This window comes from Prionailurus viverrinus, chromosome A1, assembly GCF_022837055.1.
Source record: "Prionailurus viverrinus isolate Anna chromosome A1, UM_Priviv_1.0, whole genome shotgun sequence".
In the NCBI taxonomy this organism is placed as follows: Eukaryota; Metazoa; Chordata; class Mammalia; order Carnivora; family Felidae; genus Prionailurus; species Prionailurus viverrinus.
Window position 1 is genome coordinate 134212188 of NC_062561.1, and position 14651 is coordinate 134226838.

The 14651-nt window shown below is 45.1% G+C and overlaps 1 protein-coding gene across 2 annotated transcripts in view; it reads left to right on the top strand.

Moving 5' to 3' along the window:
- Positions 1 to 4239: 4239 nt before the first annotated feature.
- The window catches only part of MAST4 (microtubule associated serine/threonine kinase family member 4), a 579145-nt gene continuing 568733 nt past the window's right edge, over positions 4240 to 14651 (top strand). Inside the window, exon 1 of one of the 2 annotated variants that reach the window (XM_047859677.1) lies at positions 4240 to 4854. In XM_047859677.1, the coding sequence (XP_047715633.1) occupies positions 4498 to 4854 (357 nt within the window). In that variant the 5' untranslated portion in view covers positions 4240 to 4497. The remainder of the gene's footprint in view (positions 4855 to 14651) is intronic. The other variant, XM_047859625.1, reaches the window with a different exon arrangement.

The window sequence follows — 14651 nt, forward strand, 5'->3', positions numbered from 1 at the left end:
CATCTTCAAAATCCAAAGATAGTATGATATTTAGGAGTTTTTAGTGTCGTGAGCAGGAGCATATTTACTTGTCATTTTGCAAAAAAATGTTTATTTGAAGTTGGTGATGCTCTAATTTCACGTAGGTAAGACAAAGGAGAGTTGATTTCAATTTTATTAAATCCTAACCCTAATCCTTAGGAGGAAGGTCAAAACAATGGGACTGGACTATGGGTGTGATGACTTTTCCTCCAACATTCTCCATCTCAGAGAGACAGAGCTTGATATTCACATAGCCTGACCCACAGAGCAGACTGGCAGAGACAACAGAGACTCCCAGAGGCAACGCCTCCTGTTACCTCAGAAAACTGAGGCAAGTTTTAATCACTGAACACATTGGACACTTATTCAAGTGCCTGTCCTTGAACCAAGCACTTGGGATCATGTCCAGCACAATGTATGGACACTGATGACCTTGTCCTTTCTAATCTGTAGGCTGGTCTGGTTCTGTCCTAGGAAGCTACGCTATTGGCTCCCTAAGAGTTATGACTAAGTCATTTTTATTTTTCTGGCTCTTGCCTACAGTGACAGGACAGAAAAAAAAAACCATACTTTTATACCTAACATTAGGAGCACTTATGAAATGTGCTTCTGGTGGGGTACTTTCTTTGCCACTGAGGATGATGATTATAATTTATCAGATAAGAAAAGTGAACCACAGGATTCTGGAAAATCAAAACTGATTTTGTTCCAGTGGTTTGGCCATACCTCAGCATTTGTCTCTAGGTCTAATTGTGATATTTCAGGGGAATTAGCCTGACTTTCTGATCACCTTCCATTTTTAGAATCATCCTTTGAGTTTGCCCATTTCTTGTCTGGAAACTCTCAGCCTGAACCACAGTCATAGTTTCCTTGTGGGGCAGCTGTGGAGATGACTAGGTACACTGATTTCGACTGCATGTGACAGAATGGAGTGTGAAATATATTTAGCTGGTCAAAAGTAGCATTTTTATTTTCAATAATATAACAAAATTCCAGACTTCATTGCTTATAGGAACTTAGTGTAGATATTATTTTGTGGAATTTTATGTGTATTTGTATTGATATGTGTCACAAGTTACAAAACAGGTTATGCAGGGTTAAGGTTTAAAAAGTTAAATACTGATCTGCCACTTGATTTTGATCTATAGAAGCTAAAAGCACAAACGGTGGGGTCAAACTGCTCAAGTTTGAATCCTGGCTCCATCACTTGCTAGCTGTGTGATTTTGGGCAAATTACTTAACTTTTCTGGGCTATAGTTTCCATACATTTCACACATGTATTATGAGAATACTAATAGTGGCTACCTCATAGGGTTGATGTGAGGATTAAGAAAATTAACATTGGTAAAGTTCTTGAAACACATTGTAAGTGCTTTATAAATGTTTGCGGGGGGGAAAACAATCTGTTCTCCACATATCCTTTCATATTCTGTTACATATTGAATCAAGACAACAACATTCCTGCTCTATGGATTTTTGTAATGTAGCATATAAATATGTACTTGAAAAAAGTGATCTGTTCTGAATTGCATTTTACTGGAATATGTAAGAGTTCCTCAGAAGCAGACCGCTGGGTTCAAACCCCAGTTCTGTCACTCACTTGCTGTGGGACATTTGGCAAGTTATTTGACCTTGCAGATCCTCAATTTCTTTATCGATAAAGTAGGGCCAGGGGCGCCTGGGTGGCGCAGTCGGTTAAGCGTCCGACTTCAGCCAGGTCACGATCTCGCGGTCCAGGAGTTCGAGCCCCGCATCAGGCTCTGGGCTGATGGCTCGGAGCCTGGAGCCTGCTTCCCATTCTGTGTCTCCCTCTCTCTCTGCCCCTCCCCCGTTCATGCTCTGTCTCTCTCTGTCCCAAAAATAAATAAACGTTGAAAAAAAAAAAAAAGTAGGGCCAATACAGTCTATCATCTTAGGTTGTTGCCAAGGTTAAATGAGACCATCCACAGACAGTGTTTAGGGTTCAAGCAATAATAGCTATCATCATTTCTCCTGTTAGGAATTCAGATCATGTCATTGCCTCTTCTTTCCTGATGCACTGAGAGGCACCCCCTCCTTCTCTTTCATGTGAATGGTTTAAGTCCTCATTTCACTTTGGCTGTGGTGAATCAACCACATACGGGCTCGGATAAAGACCAATACTCCCGAGTAGAAAAGCAATTGGGAGGCCCAGGGCTGGATTCTGACCACCCCACTGTGCTCTCTCTTCAGCCTTGCTGTCACAACTTAGCCAAGTCACTAGAATTGCCCTTTTGCCTCAGCGGGTACTCACATCCCCGCAGATAATCCTCAAGTGTCACAATGCAAGCCTGACAGCCAGAGTCCCGCTTTGCAGTATGGCTGTCCATGGCAATAGGGTTATGCTATATTTCTTTCCCCTTCATCTTGGGAGAAAACTGGTCAGGACAAAGCTTGCTGTACAATATAATGAAGTGCTTTGTGTGATGTATCACTTGTAAATACCGTGATAGCATTAAAGGGCTCATTAGCTGAAGGGGCTATCAACTGGAGTCCTTCAGTTCTTAAGGATATTGGGCAAAACTGTTCTGATAAAGAGAAATCTGAGATTCTTGAGGATTTGTTCACTGTTTTCCTGTAACTCCTTTCTCCTGCCATGGCACATTGTTCTCACAGCACGACTATAGCTTTACAAAATTAATAATGGAGGTATATTATGCTGCATCAATCTCTTTTTAAAAAGATTTTTTTAATGCTTTATTTATTTTTGACAGAGACAGAGCATGAGTGGGGGAGGGGCAGAGAGAGAGAGGGAGACACAGAATCCAAAGCAGGCTCCAGGCTCTGAGCTGTCAGCACAGAGCCCTATGCGAGGCTCAAACTGACAGACTGCGAGATCATGACCCGAGCCGAAGTCGGACGCTCAGCCGACTGAGCCACCCAGGTGCCCTGCATCATCAATCTCTTGCTTGACCATAAGCTCCTGAAGGGCAGGGGACCTGTCTTACTCACCTTTGTACCCCCTGCAAGCACCTGGCACACATCCCAATCACTGTCTGTGGAATTTAATCAGATTGAATTTATAGCTCAGGTTGCAGTGCCAGAGCTCAGAATAGGGCTGGAGCTGAAGGCACGTTGAGGAGTCATTTATCTACCACTGCTGCACCAAATGCTGGCTTCCAAGAAATTTAAGTCACCCAATCACCCTGCAGGATGCATTCTCCAGGTCCAGGGAGGGCCTTAAGGCAATTCTTGTGCCTTTGGTGCAGGTTCTTTCTTCTAGTTCTTAGAGGTAAGGAAAGCGAAGCACTTGTTTTTGCATCCTGCTGGTTTAGAATCCAGGGCTAGCAGACGGTCAACTGGAAATTGTAAACTCTTCATGCTGTTTAGCGGATGTGGAGAGGCAGGCAATGGTTAGCGCCACAGAGCCCTTTCTAATTCAACTTTGTGTAGGATTGGGCACAGTACTAGGCACATTCTCGTTCCCAATTAAATACAGGGGCATGACTTAAACTTCAAGTTAATAGACAAAAATAAATAGTTTTTGGAAAACTAACCATGTGTCCAAGCCAGGCACTCTGCCGAAGCTTATATACATACACATAAATATTTGCTCTAATTCTGCCTATAGCCTGACAAGACAGGTATTAATGTAATGTCTCTATTTCCAGCTGAGGAAACTGAGGCCAAACGAGTTTAAACGGAGACACCGTGATAGGATATCAGGTCTGTTTAGATCCATCCACTCACTATACCACGAAGTTTCCCTCGTTCTCCTCCAGCAGTCTAGTGGGTGCGTGTGTGTGCGTGACTGTGTTTCCTTTTAAATTTCTACTTCTGGTCAGTTTCCTCAATTCTACTTCTTCGAAACAAAGTCCAGTTCTTCTCCAAGGTCTCACCGCCCCCTCAGCCATCTCTCCCTGGCGTTCCAAGGCCGGCCAGCCACTCCTCCGCTAAGTTCGGAGTCCAAGCCTTTGGCTCCGATTCCAGGCTCCGGGTGCCCCCTCCGCCACCACGTCTCCCCAGTCCCGGGGGCCCCAGCGCTCCGCCGGATCCCGTAGCCCGCGCCTCGCCCCGCCTCCCCTACCTGACGCCCGTGCGGCCGGGGGCACCGCAGCCTCCGCCCACCGGCGCGCCTGCCCTGCCATTGGCTCCCCTGGCTGCCCGTCTCTTCCGCCGGCCCCGCTCCTGCCCGGAGGCAGGTTTTGCTGGCGAAGCCGCAGTCCCGGCGGCGCGGGCGCAGCTCGCTAGGATTGTGGAGCGTAGAGCGCCGGCTCGAGCTGGCCTCTCCCCGCGCGCGGGAGCCCCGGTCGGCCGCCAAATCTGGGCGGCTGGTAACTTGGCGGCGGGCTCCCGCGGCCGTGCCGCGGCCATGTAGTCGCCGGCGGGGCTCCCCGCAGCCCGGGAGCGGCAGCGAGAGCGAGCCGGAGCCGCGCAGCCCGCAGCTTTCCCTGGAGACGCTGAGTGCCCGCCGCGTCCCCGCTGTCCCTCGGGCTGCACTTTGGGCCCGAGAGGGAAATGGGGGAGAAAGTTTCGGAGGCGCCGGAGCCGGTGCCCCGTGGCTGCAGCGGCCACGGCGCCCGGGCTCCTGCCCCTGCGGTGGCCGCCGCATCCTCGCCTGGTGCTTCCTCGGCCGAGTCCTCCTCGGGCTCAGAAACTCTGTCGGAGGAAGGGGAGCCCGGCGGCTTCTCTCGAGAGCAGCCGCAACCACCGCCGCCGGGCGGCGCCCTAGGCGCCCCGCCACCCGCTGCGTGGGCTCCCGCGCGCGTGGTGCTTGAGCTTGGAGTCTGTGCGCCGCCGCCGCAGCTCCGCGGAGGAACCGCGCCGCCCGCGCCGCGGGGCAGCAGCGCGTCCCAGGAGGAGCAGGACGAGGAGGTGGGCCCCGCCTTCCCCCGCTCGCCCCCCTCCGGGTCCCTGCTGTCGGGAGACCTCAGCTCTCCACTCCGCGCGCGGCCCACGGCTGGGCGCCCCGGGGCGTGGAGAGGGGGAGGGACCCCAGGTGCTCTGCCCCGAGCCCGGGGTGCTGGCAGTTAGGAGCCTCCCTGTGGGTCATTGACTTCTCATGGCTGTTACCTCCGTGTGTGTGCCTTCATGTGCGGCCTGATCGTGTGCTTTTTAAGTCAAAAGAGCAAACTCCTTAATGTTTGTGTCTGCTACGGTGGCTCTGTGAATGAGTGATCTGGACGCCCGGCTGGTCCCCACAACTAAGATCTTCTTTTCCGAAGTGGGCGTTGCTTCCCGCCGAAGCTCTCGGGCGGAGAGGGAGTGTGGTGAGGGGATGGGTGTGAGGGGAAGAGACGGTGTGTCTGTCCTGGCGGAAGAGTGGGAGTGGTACCCGTGGAGTTTCACCGGGGCGTGTCAGTGACGCTGGCTCCCCGGGATCACCTGCGGGTGGTTTTGGCTGGTCCCCGCAGCGTCGGTCCTCTGAGAGAGCGGGTCTCCGAGCTCTCGGCCGGCGCCACTGTCGTGCTCGCCTGCATCTCTCATTCGGACTTGGTCCTGGGTGTCCAGATGCGCGCTGGTTGCCAGACTGGATAGAGAACCCCTGATTTTCTTCCGGGAGACTGTTTCCATCCTGGTCTCCTGGAAGAACGTTCATCCAAAACTTGTGGGTCGCGTCCTGACACATTGAGCGTATGACTTTGGTGTCCTCTAGATAGCTTTCCTTGGCTTTTTTTTTTTTTTTTTTTTTTTTTTTTTTTTTTTGGCAGGGGGTGTGTTGGGGGGGCTTTGGAGCACAGTTAGAGAAGCATAAGGTTCTTCATTATCTTTTAGATTGTTTGCTTTGGAGAGTTGTGCCTAAGTCATCTTGTTCAGGAAGGGCTATAAATAAAACATCGTCCTAACATAGAGTCCTTGTGAAGTTAATTCCTCAGTGCCAGAGTCCTATTTTTTCTCCTCCTGGATGGGGTTAGCTTTAGTAGGTAATTGTCTTTATCCCTCAGAATGTGCATGTTGAGGTCAGTGTCCTGCCAGTGGCCCCCAGGGACCTCATTCTGGAGGCAGAGAGTGGATCTGCCACAGGGTGAGGGGAGTGATGTCCTGGCGAGGCAGAGATGGAGCAGCGCTGTTTGGTCGATGGCCAAGCTTCTGGCAGTAACCATGATCGATTTTCCAGTGCCCTGGAGAATTGCAAGGATCCTGGACAGGTGTTTGGAGACTTGCTTTCTGAGGTCTGAGTTATGAGCCTTAGGCAAGTGGTTTCATTCCTCTGAGGTATGGTTTTATCTGTAGAATGAGGGGTTTGAACCAGGTAACTTAAAGTTCATTTCCACAGAAATACTCTTTTTTGCTGATCAGGAATTTAGGATGGATCAAATGTTCAGATTGATCCTAGGGACAGAATGCCAGGAGTTAAGCTGAGTGCCATACCTGCCACAGAACTGTCAGAGTCCCTCAGTGGTTGCATCTCATTTTTAAGATGTCAGGCATGTGCCAGGTGTTTATCCTGTGACATCTGCCTCAACTTTCAAGATGAGCGCACTTGTCATTGGGCAGCTGGGGGTATGCCCTAATTCACTGATTTACTAGTAGATTCTAATTTAGTGTTGTCATTGGTCAAGAAGATGCCCAGTGTTTTGTCTGTAGCTAGGAGAGGTTGCTCTGGGGTAAATGACACAGTCTTGCATATGGGTGGGGCAAGCAAGGAGCTTCTCACTTTTGATCCCAATTCTGTAGCTGACTTATTGCCTGGCCTCATGGTGACAGTGTTTTACTTCCTGGGAAGAGATATAATGATAGCTTATTTCTCAGGCAATGCAGTGAGGACTGGTTGATTGAAACACATTTTGGAAAGTGGAATGACTAAATAACATTGGTCACTATTTGTGAAATCTCAGAATTGGATGTAAACTGATACAGTATTGCAATTTATTGTGTAACTGACTCTGTGGCAGAGGTTTCTGGAAGTTATCCAGGAGTGGAAATCTTGACTTGGCTGTGAGAATTTTAAAGTGAAACTGTTAACTGTGGAGTTTTTTTTTTTTTTTTCCTCCTCAGGAGCCGAGAAGTGGTAGTCTTGGTGAAAGGCGTTAAAGTCCAGTGTGCATTTTCTGGTTTTACCTGGGTGATGGTATGGTGCAGTGATTTTTAACCTTTTGTGGGATGGTAGGCTTCTTTGAAAATCTAATGTCAGCTCTCCACCGGCTCCTCAGAAAATGCACACAAGTACAAGCACCATTCCAGAGGGTTCAGTCAGGAACACTGGGTTGCAAACACTAAGTTTAGTGGGAAGACATGGGTGTGCTTCCCAGCTCTGCCGCATTAACTGGCTGTGGGATTGTGGACCATTCAATTAGTTGCAGGCCCAGTTTTTTCACCTTTAAATGGGAATCACAACAATAGAGTTGTTAGGCATTTTATACCTGCGATTTTATGTAATCCTAGCACACTAATATATAGCATGAAGTGCTAAGTAAATACTAATTTTTCAAGTTCATTGGTGATGAATATCTTGTGACATGGAAGTCCAAACTTGGGCTGGCTTGTTATTTTTATGCGTAATTAACCTGCTACTTTGAGAGAACCTGAGGCTGTGTCTGCTCAGGTTATTCTCATTTTATTAGCATAAGCTGGGAAACAGATTTCATTTGAATCAGGTCGTATTATGGCAAGGCACTGTTAGAGTAATGTCCTACTATGGCAAGGTGCTGAGTATAATGCTTTAAAAGGCTTAAGTGCAATGCATAAAATGGAAAGAGGTTCATTTAGATCTTTAAATTGTTGTTTCTAGCTTGGGAGAGTCATTGTTTTCCAAAGTTTTTTTTTTTTCTTCTCATAATAACTTACTGCATCACTTTTTATTTATTTATTTATTTTTATTTTTTTCTGCATCACTTTTTAAAAAGCACCAAAATTCTAGACGCCTGTGTGGCTCAGTCGGTTAAGCACCCGGCTTCTGCTCAGGTCATGATCTCATGGTTTGTGGGTTCCAGCCCCGCCACAGGCTCTCTGCTGACAGCTTAGAGCCTGGAGCCTGCTTCAAATTCTGTGTCTTCTCTCTCTGCCCCTCCCCTGCTCATGCTTGATCTCTCTCTTTCAAAAATAAACATTAAAATAAATTTTAAAAAAACAGCAAGATTCAAGTATGTGGTGTATAATTGCAGTGCTAACTTGTTTTTGGCAACCTTGTTGAAGCTGATTTGAGTATATCAATAGTGTTTGACCTATTATGTATTTTATCTTACTATCAATATTTGTGTGAACTTACTAGGTGTCAGAGACTTAAATCAGCCCTTTACACTTTTGTTGCTTAAAAACAATAAGAAGGCAGTGTTTGCATTCTTCTGTATTTAAACACCTGGGAGTTAGAGATGGTGCATATCACTTAGTTTAATAAACTGCATCTGACTTCCTCCGCTGCTTCCCTAAGCCTGTGCATTTGGAGTCTGCGGGTGTTGAGGGTTGGTGGCTCTGTCTATCTACAGGCATCTGTCTAGATTGGGGGACTGTTGCTGTGACCACATTTCTGAGATTTACTTGTAGGCAACTTTGTCCTGTCTTTTCCCAAAGTACCGTGTGATGACACTAATGAAGTACTCAGGTACCGTTTGCTGTCTATCACTGACCTCCTCGGGGGCAGGGATTTTGTCCTATATGCCTAGCACAGTACCTCTAGTATATTAGTACGGACTCAGTGAGTATATATTGAATGAATGAGGAAAAAAGGACATCTTTGAAAATAGTTATGCATTTGATTGAACGGTGACTCTGTGTGTTTTCATTTGTTGTGTATGTTGTGAATTATGCCCAGACCTCTAGATCTCTTAACAAAAATACCTCATGGATCCAGGTAAAAAAAATTTTTTTTGATCCAGGTAAATTTTGAACAAAGCTAAATCACTGAGGATCCACTCAAAATACCTTTAAAGGGACTTGTGTATTAAGTCCGCTTTTCACTGTGTCTATTAGAACTTGAAACTTGGAAGGATTCTTAGAATGGCTGAAAAAGAAAAGGCTTAGTGGTTAAAAGGATTTTCAACTCCATATATAAAGTGGCTCATTTATACTCTGCTATACTAAAAGTTTTGTTTTATTGGCGTATGTTGGGGAACAGTTTCCTGCGTGACAATAGGCACAGTCATGGGATGTCTTTGAACTGTTCTATTGAATGGTGTTTGAGTGCTGCTCTTAATAATACCTGGGATGTGTTTGTGGGATTCCTGCACACAGTAGTGATGCAGTACATGAATTTCTGCTGTTCATTGTTTAAGGAAATAAATAGCAAAAAACAACTATGAATTCAGTACAGCTTTTCATTGAGTTTGAATTTTATTTTATTATTTTATTAATGCTTATTTATTAGAGAGAGAGAGAGCATGAGCATGGGAGGGGTAGAGATTAGAGAGAGAGAGGGAGACACAGAATCAGAAGCAGGCTCCAGGCTCTGAGTTGTCAGCACAGAGCCCTACAGGGGGCTTGAACTCACAAACTGTGAGATCATGACCTAAGCCGAAGTTGAACGCTCAACCGACTGAGCCACCCAGGCGCCCTGAGTTTGTATTTTATTAATCACAGCAGCTACGTAATTTGAACAAAAGCAGTGCATAAATCTTGGTGCATTTATTATTTTGTCTACTTTTTTGACTCACCATTTCGATAGGAGAGTTGAGAATATCAGTCAACCAATATATATTGCATGAGACTCTAGTGACACATTGGCCTCAGCATTAAGGACATGAAAGTGGATGAGACAGAGATAGTTTGGACCCTACAAAGCTTCTAGTGTAGTTGAGGGAGATGGTCACACAACACATGATTATTAATTAGTTGGTTTCAAAGGCAGTAAATGGAACAGAGGAGCTGGCTGTGAGGGAGTGTGTCTATATCATGGAGCTCTCTTAGTCTGGGAGGTGAGAACTGCCTCACTGAGGAGGTGATGTTGAGCTGAGACATAATGGATGAGCGGGGAGATAGCTGGGAGATACCATGGGTAAGAGCCATGCAGGTAGCTGGAGGCCCTAAAGTGGGAGAGAGTATGGTGGGTCTGCGGGTCGTTTGGCATGGAGGAGGGGGGAGCATAACATCAGATGACACTTGAGAGTGCTGCAGCAGCTGGTGCTGAGAGCCGTTGAAGGATTTGAATCGAGATAGTGGTATGGTGAGATTTGTGTTTGGGGAGGGCAGGAAGCACGAAGCCCACCTGTTGGGAACTGCTTGTGTAGCCTGCTTAAATGTTCCAGGATTGGAGCTGATAACCTAGAAGAAGGCATCTTAATAAATGATGTGTACATGGAACAGGGGGCTCATTCCTGGTAGTTCAAGTGCCCCAGGTAAACACATGGCAAATACTGTAGAAAAAGAATTGAGCTCTCTTCAAGAGAATACCATAGTGTGAATATTAATGCTCCTTTTCACTGTGATGTTGCCTTAAGCCTACTATTTTCTTGAAGGAAAAACTTTATTAATGGGAATGGTGACTGAGAAGAGGGCCTTGGAATAGCTCATTTCCACAGTAAATTACAGAGAAATATTTACCCAAGGTGAATACAAGGGGAAATTGCCCTGAGATTGTATGAGATTCCTCGTCGGTGGGAAGTGTGGTGTTGGTGAGCTAATATACATTATGAGAATCTAGCTTGTTTGCCTGTATCTTCCTAGAGAAGTGCTGATCAGCATCAGAGAACTAAGGATTTTGCCTTTTCTACCTCTGGTCTGAGGTATTCAAGGGTAAGGTCATATTTATATTTTGCCACTGTTTTACAGTTGGTGACAAACCTATGTATTAACTATGTATTACAGTCAGTGACAAAGCTGTGTATTAGATTTAGTGGATACAGTGTATGAGTCCCATTGTTTCTCACTTTGTCCCTTGGAGGAAGGTTGTGGAAGAACTATAGTGCGGGGTGCAAACATGATACAGTGTAGAAAGAGCCTTCTCACAATGAGAAGGATCCATAATAGGGTGGCCTGCCATTGAAGAAAACTGAGTGGGTGTGTGTGTGTGCGCGCATGCATGCACGCACATGTGTATCTTAAAAGAGATGCTTGTACTTTTTATACAAAAGAAACCTCATGTCATTTATAATCACATTCTGGTGTTCTGTAGTGTTGTCAGGAAAGGGCATGTGCTCCTCTCCTTCATCCCTTAAGGGCTAGCAGCCAGTTTTTCTCTGCCCTGGGTGAGAGTCAGTAGTGCCTGAAGGTACGGACTGATGACACTGAGCCACTTACAGGTTGTGTGACTTTGGAAAGGTTTTTAATACTGAGACTGTTTCCTCATCAGTCAAATGGACATGGCAACATTTATTGCAGAGGGTTGTTAGGAGAATTAAGAATTATACTTTATATGAAGTAGCCAGCATGATGCCTTGCACATAGTATGTATTCCGTAGCAGCATTTGTTATTACTGAGCATGAGGAGCTGGTTTATGCAGAATGGCTATGACATAGCCAGGAATAATTAGAAGCCTAGCGGTCCCTTCCCTGATGGATTATGCTACTAGCATGTTTTGTTGGTAGTCATGACAGGCCCTTTCATTCATGAGTAGGTAGATGTGTAGCACAGTTATCACTTTTAATTTCATAGAGCATTTATTATAATGTACTAACAGGAAAGCTTTATGGTGTATGGTTCATTAACCCTTCTATTAAGATATGATCTCTCTTTTACTCATGGAACTTGCTCTTAGTGATCATTTATTAATAATATCCTAAACAACTGTATGAACATGTAAATTACTGGCTCTGCCCAGGGATTTAGTCAGAAGGCAGCATGTCAGTTGTATGGTGAGGCTGGTGAGATGATGACCATGCACTTAAGTATCCAAGGTAATGATTTGGAGGCTGAGAACGGAGTAATAAGACCAATCAAATGATTTTTTGGAAGCCAGCTTTGGTTTATATATGAGTTAGGGTGGAGTGGGGCAAGGCAGGTGGTCCAAGGGCCACCCCAACTTTACAGAGAGGAAATCTATTAGAAGTGTGATTGTACTTTTAAAAGTACAAGAAATAAGATATGTAAATTGTCCCCCGCCCCCCCCCCCCCATTCTGTTGTGTCCCTTTGGGGCAGTGTAGACATGTCAACCTTTAAGGCAAAAATAAAAACAATCTAGGAGCACTTTTGATAAAATTCAAATGCTACTGCAGGGACTGCACCTCTCACCAACCTGGTGCTCTGTCTTGTGAACCTGTTCAGGCTGCTGTTTATACAACTTTGCATTGTTCAGAGATTCTTGTTCTCTTTTATGTCTCTGATATTTTGTCTGGTTTCTTGTCTGGTACTGTTCTCTTGGGTTAAAGCAGAACATAACATAAGATTTAACAGAAGTCTTATCCTCCACCAGCTTCTGTGTACTTGTCTCTTTCATTATCTGTCTCCATGAACTCTCACCTGGTTCCTAATTCCTGGGAAGGAAAGGAGAGAAAAGCCTTCCCCCAAAGGGGAAATGTTGGTTCAGGACCGTGGTCAGCGGCACACATACATCAAAGTCACATGTCAATGTATAGAACTTGTATGCAGTTTCTGGTGGTCCCTCCCACTTAATAAGGAGCATTCACTGCTTACTTAATGATTTGAATTCATTACTAGCCACATGTGTCTGTGAGACAGCCTATGAATTTGTACCCTAGACTTGTACTCTTTTGCCAGCCCATCAATTCCTCTCTTGGACACAGTCGATATAATTTTGATTATGATACTTATTTCCACTGAGCCTTTCAGCCCCAGTGGTTTGTACTGATATTGGGGGCTGGGATGAGGTGGGGATGTGTGTGAGAGAGAGGAAGTACTGTTAGATTGGCTTTCTTTTCTTAACTAATTTCATAGGCTATCATGTGGAAAATGAAAATTTAATTTTATTATTCTTGACACTGTAATTTAGTGGTATTTTCAGTGGCTGGCAAGCTCACAGGTGCACCCAGTTTAGTTTGGGTAGTTGAATGTACGTTAATAATTGCACATTGGGTGTGGGTCCTTTGGCCTCTTAGAACTTGGTCAGCTACATTTTTGATAAGCTGAGAAATTAGGTATGTAGGTCGCTCCTGTCTGATAATTTTGTGCCTTCTGTGTTTTAAAAATAATGCCATCATATCTCTGACTTCTGGTGTTAACATTTGTCGTTTAGGCATTTCTTTGTGCAGAGGTGGACACACCTTCTGTGATGCGGGAAGGGACCTGGTGCATCATCGGCGGGAGGGAAGTAAAGTAAAATTGGGTTAGAATTGGTTAAAATTTTATGTCACTGAACATGTCATTGAGACGTATATTACAGAAATTAAAAATTTGAAATTGCTTCTTAGGGAAGTCATTGCTACCTAAACTACATTAAGGTGTTGAAATGAGATGCAGTGATGATGAAATCTATTTCGTGTATAAAAGGTTAAAGGATTATTTTCACAAACAAGTTCATTATGAATAAATTGGCTCTGTAGGAGTGTTTATAGCTCCTACACATGTAACATACACTCAGAAAATCTGCTTTGTTACTCCCATAGTTTTAGCTGGAGTGTTTAGTTGAAATCATCTGAAGCTTAATTGAATTTATTTGATGCTTATTTGAAGTCATCACCTCAGGCTTGTGGTTTTATTTTTTATTTTTTGAGGTTTATTTATTTATTTTGAGAGACAGAGGAAGCGGGGGAGGGCCAGAAAGGGGGAAAGAGAATCCCTAGCAGGGTCTGAGCATTGCAGAGCCTGATGGGGGCTTGAACTCACGAACCGCAAGATCATGAGCTGAGCCGAAACCAAGAGTTAGAGCCTTAACAGATTGAGCTGCCCAGGTGCCCCTTGTTAGGCTTGATTTAAGAGGGCTGCTCTGGGGATTCTCAGGTGTAGCCAAGATGAGGAGAATGTTTGCTCCAGGCAGAAGGGCAGCCCAAGAAAAAGGACCATTGAGAAGTTTTACCTAGGGAGGAGAACTTCAGTCTCATCTCAAATGAATAGAGTACCTATCAGGAAGACTCAAGAAAATGCTGACCTTTCATTTTTGTGGCTCTCTTGTGACTAGTGAGTAGAAGTGCCAGGTAAATTTGGTGCAGTTTTAAAGACTAAGCGAGTGCTGTGTGAGCATGGGAGAGTGATGGAGAATGTGAGGAACACTGCCTGTCAAATAAGAAAAGACTAACTTCTCTTTGCCTTGTGTTATGGTACTTTAACTTATTCTTTGAAATAGTACTTTTGTAAATTTTATTTAATGTACCACTTAATTTCCTTGGAATTTCTTGGCATTTTGTTCTTCGTACACTGATTAGTTATCTGCACAAGCTGTTAACTGCTGGCTAGGAAGAGAAGTACAGTTAGAGCGGTTCTAAGATCTTTTAGACTAATTTCAATCTGCGGTGACGGTGGGTTTTAGGCATGGTGCAGATTCACTATTAGAAGAAAGAAAATGGAAATTACAACTTTGAACTCTTCATTAAGAACAAACAAACCCTTTTGTTTTCATGAGTTGCACTTTGGAAATTAGAACGTTTCCACCTGGAGCAAGCTGAGTGTAACAATTTTAAAATTAGGGAATGAGACCAACTGGGAGGAGTTATGCCGGAAGAGAAGCAACTTGACCATTTGGCAATTTTTCTTCCCTTTCCTCTGTAGCTTGGCTGCTGGCATTTTAAAAAGAACATGACAGGGGCGCCTGGGTGGCGCAGTCGGTTAAGCGTCCGACTTCAGCCAGGTCACGATCTCACTGTCCGTGAGTTCGAGCCCCGCGTCGGGCTCTGGGCTGATGGCTCA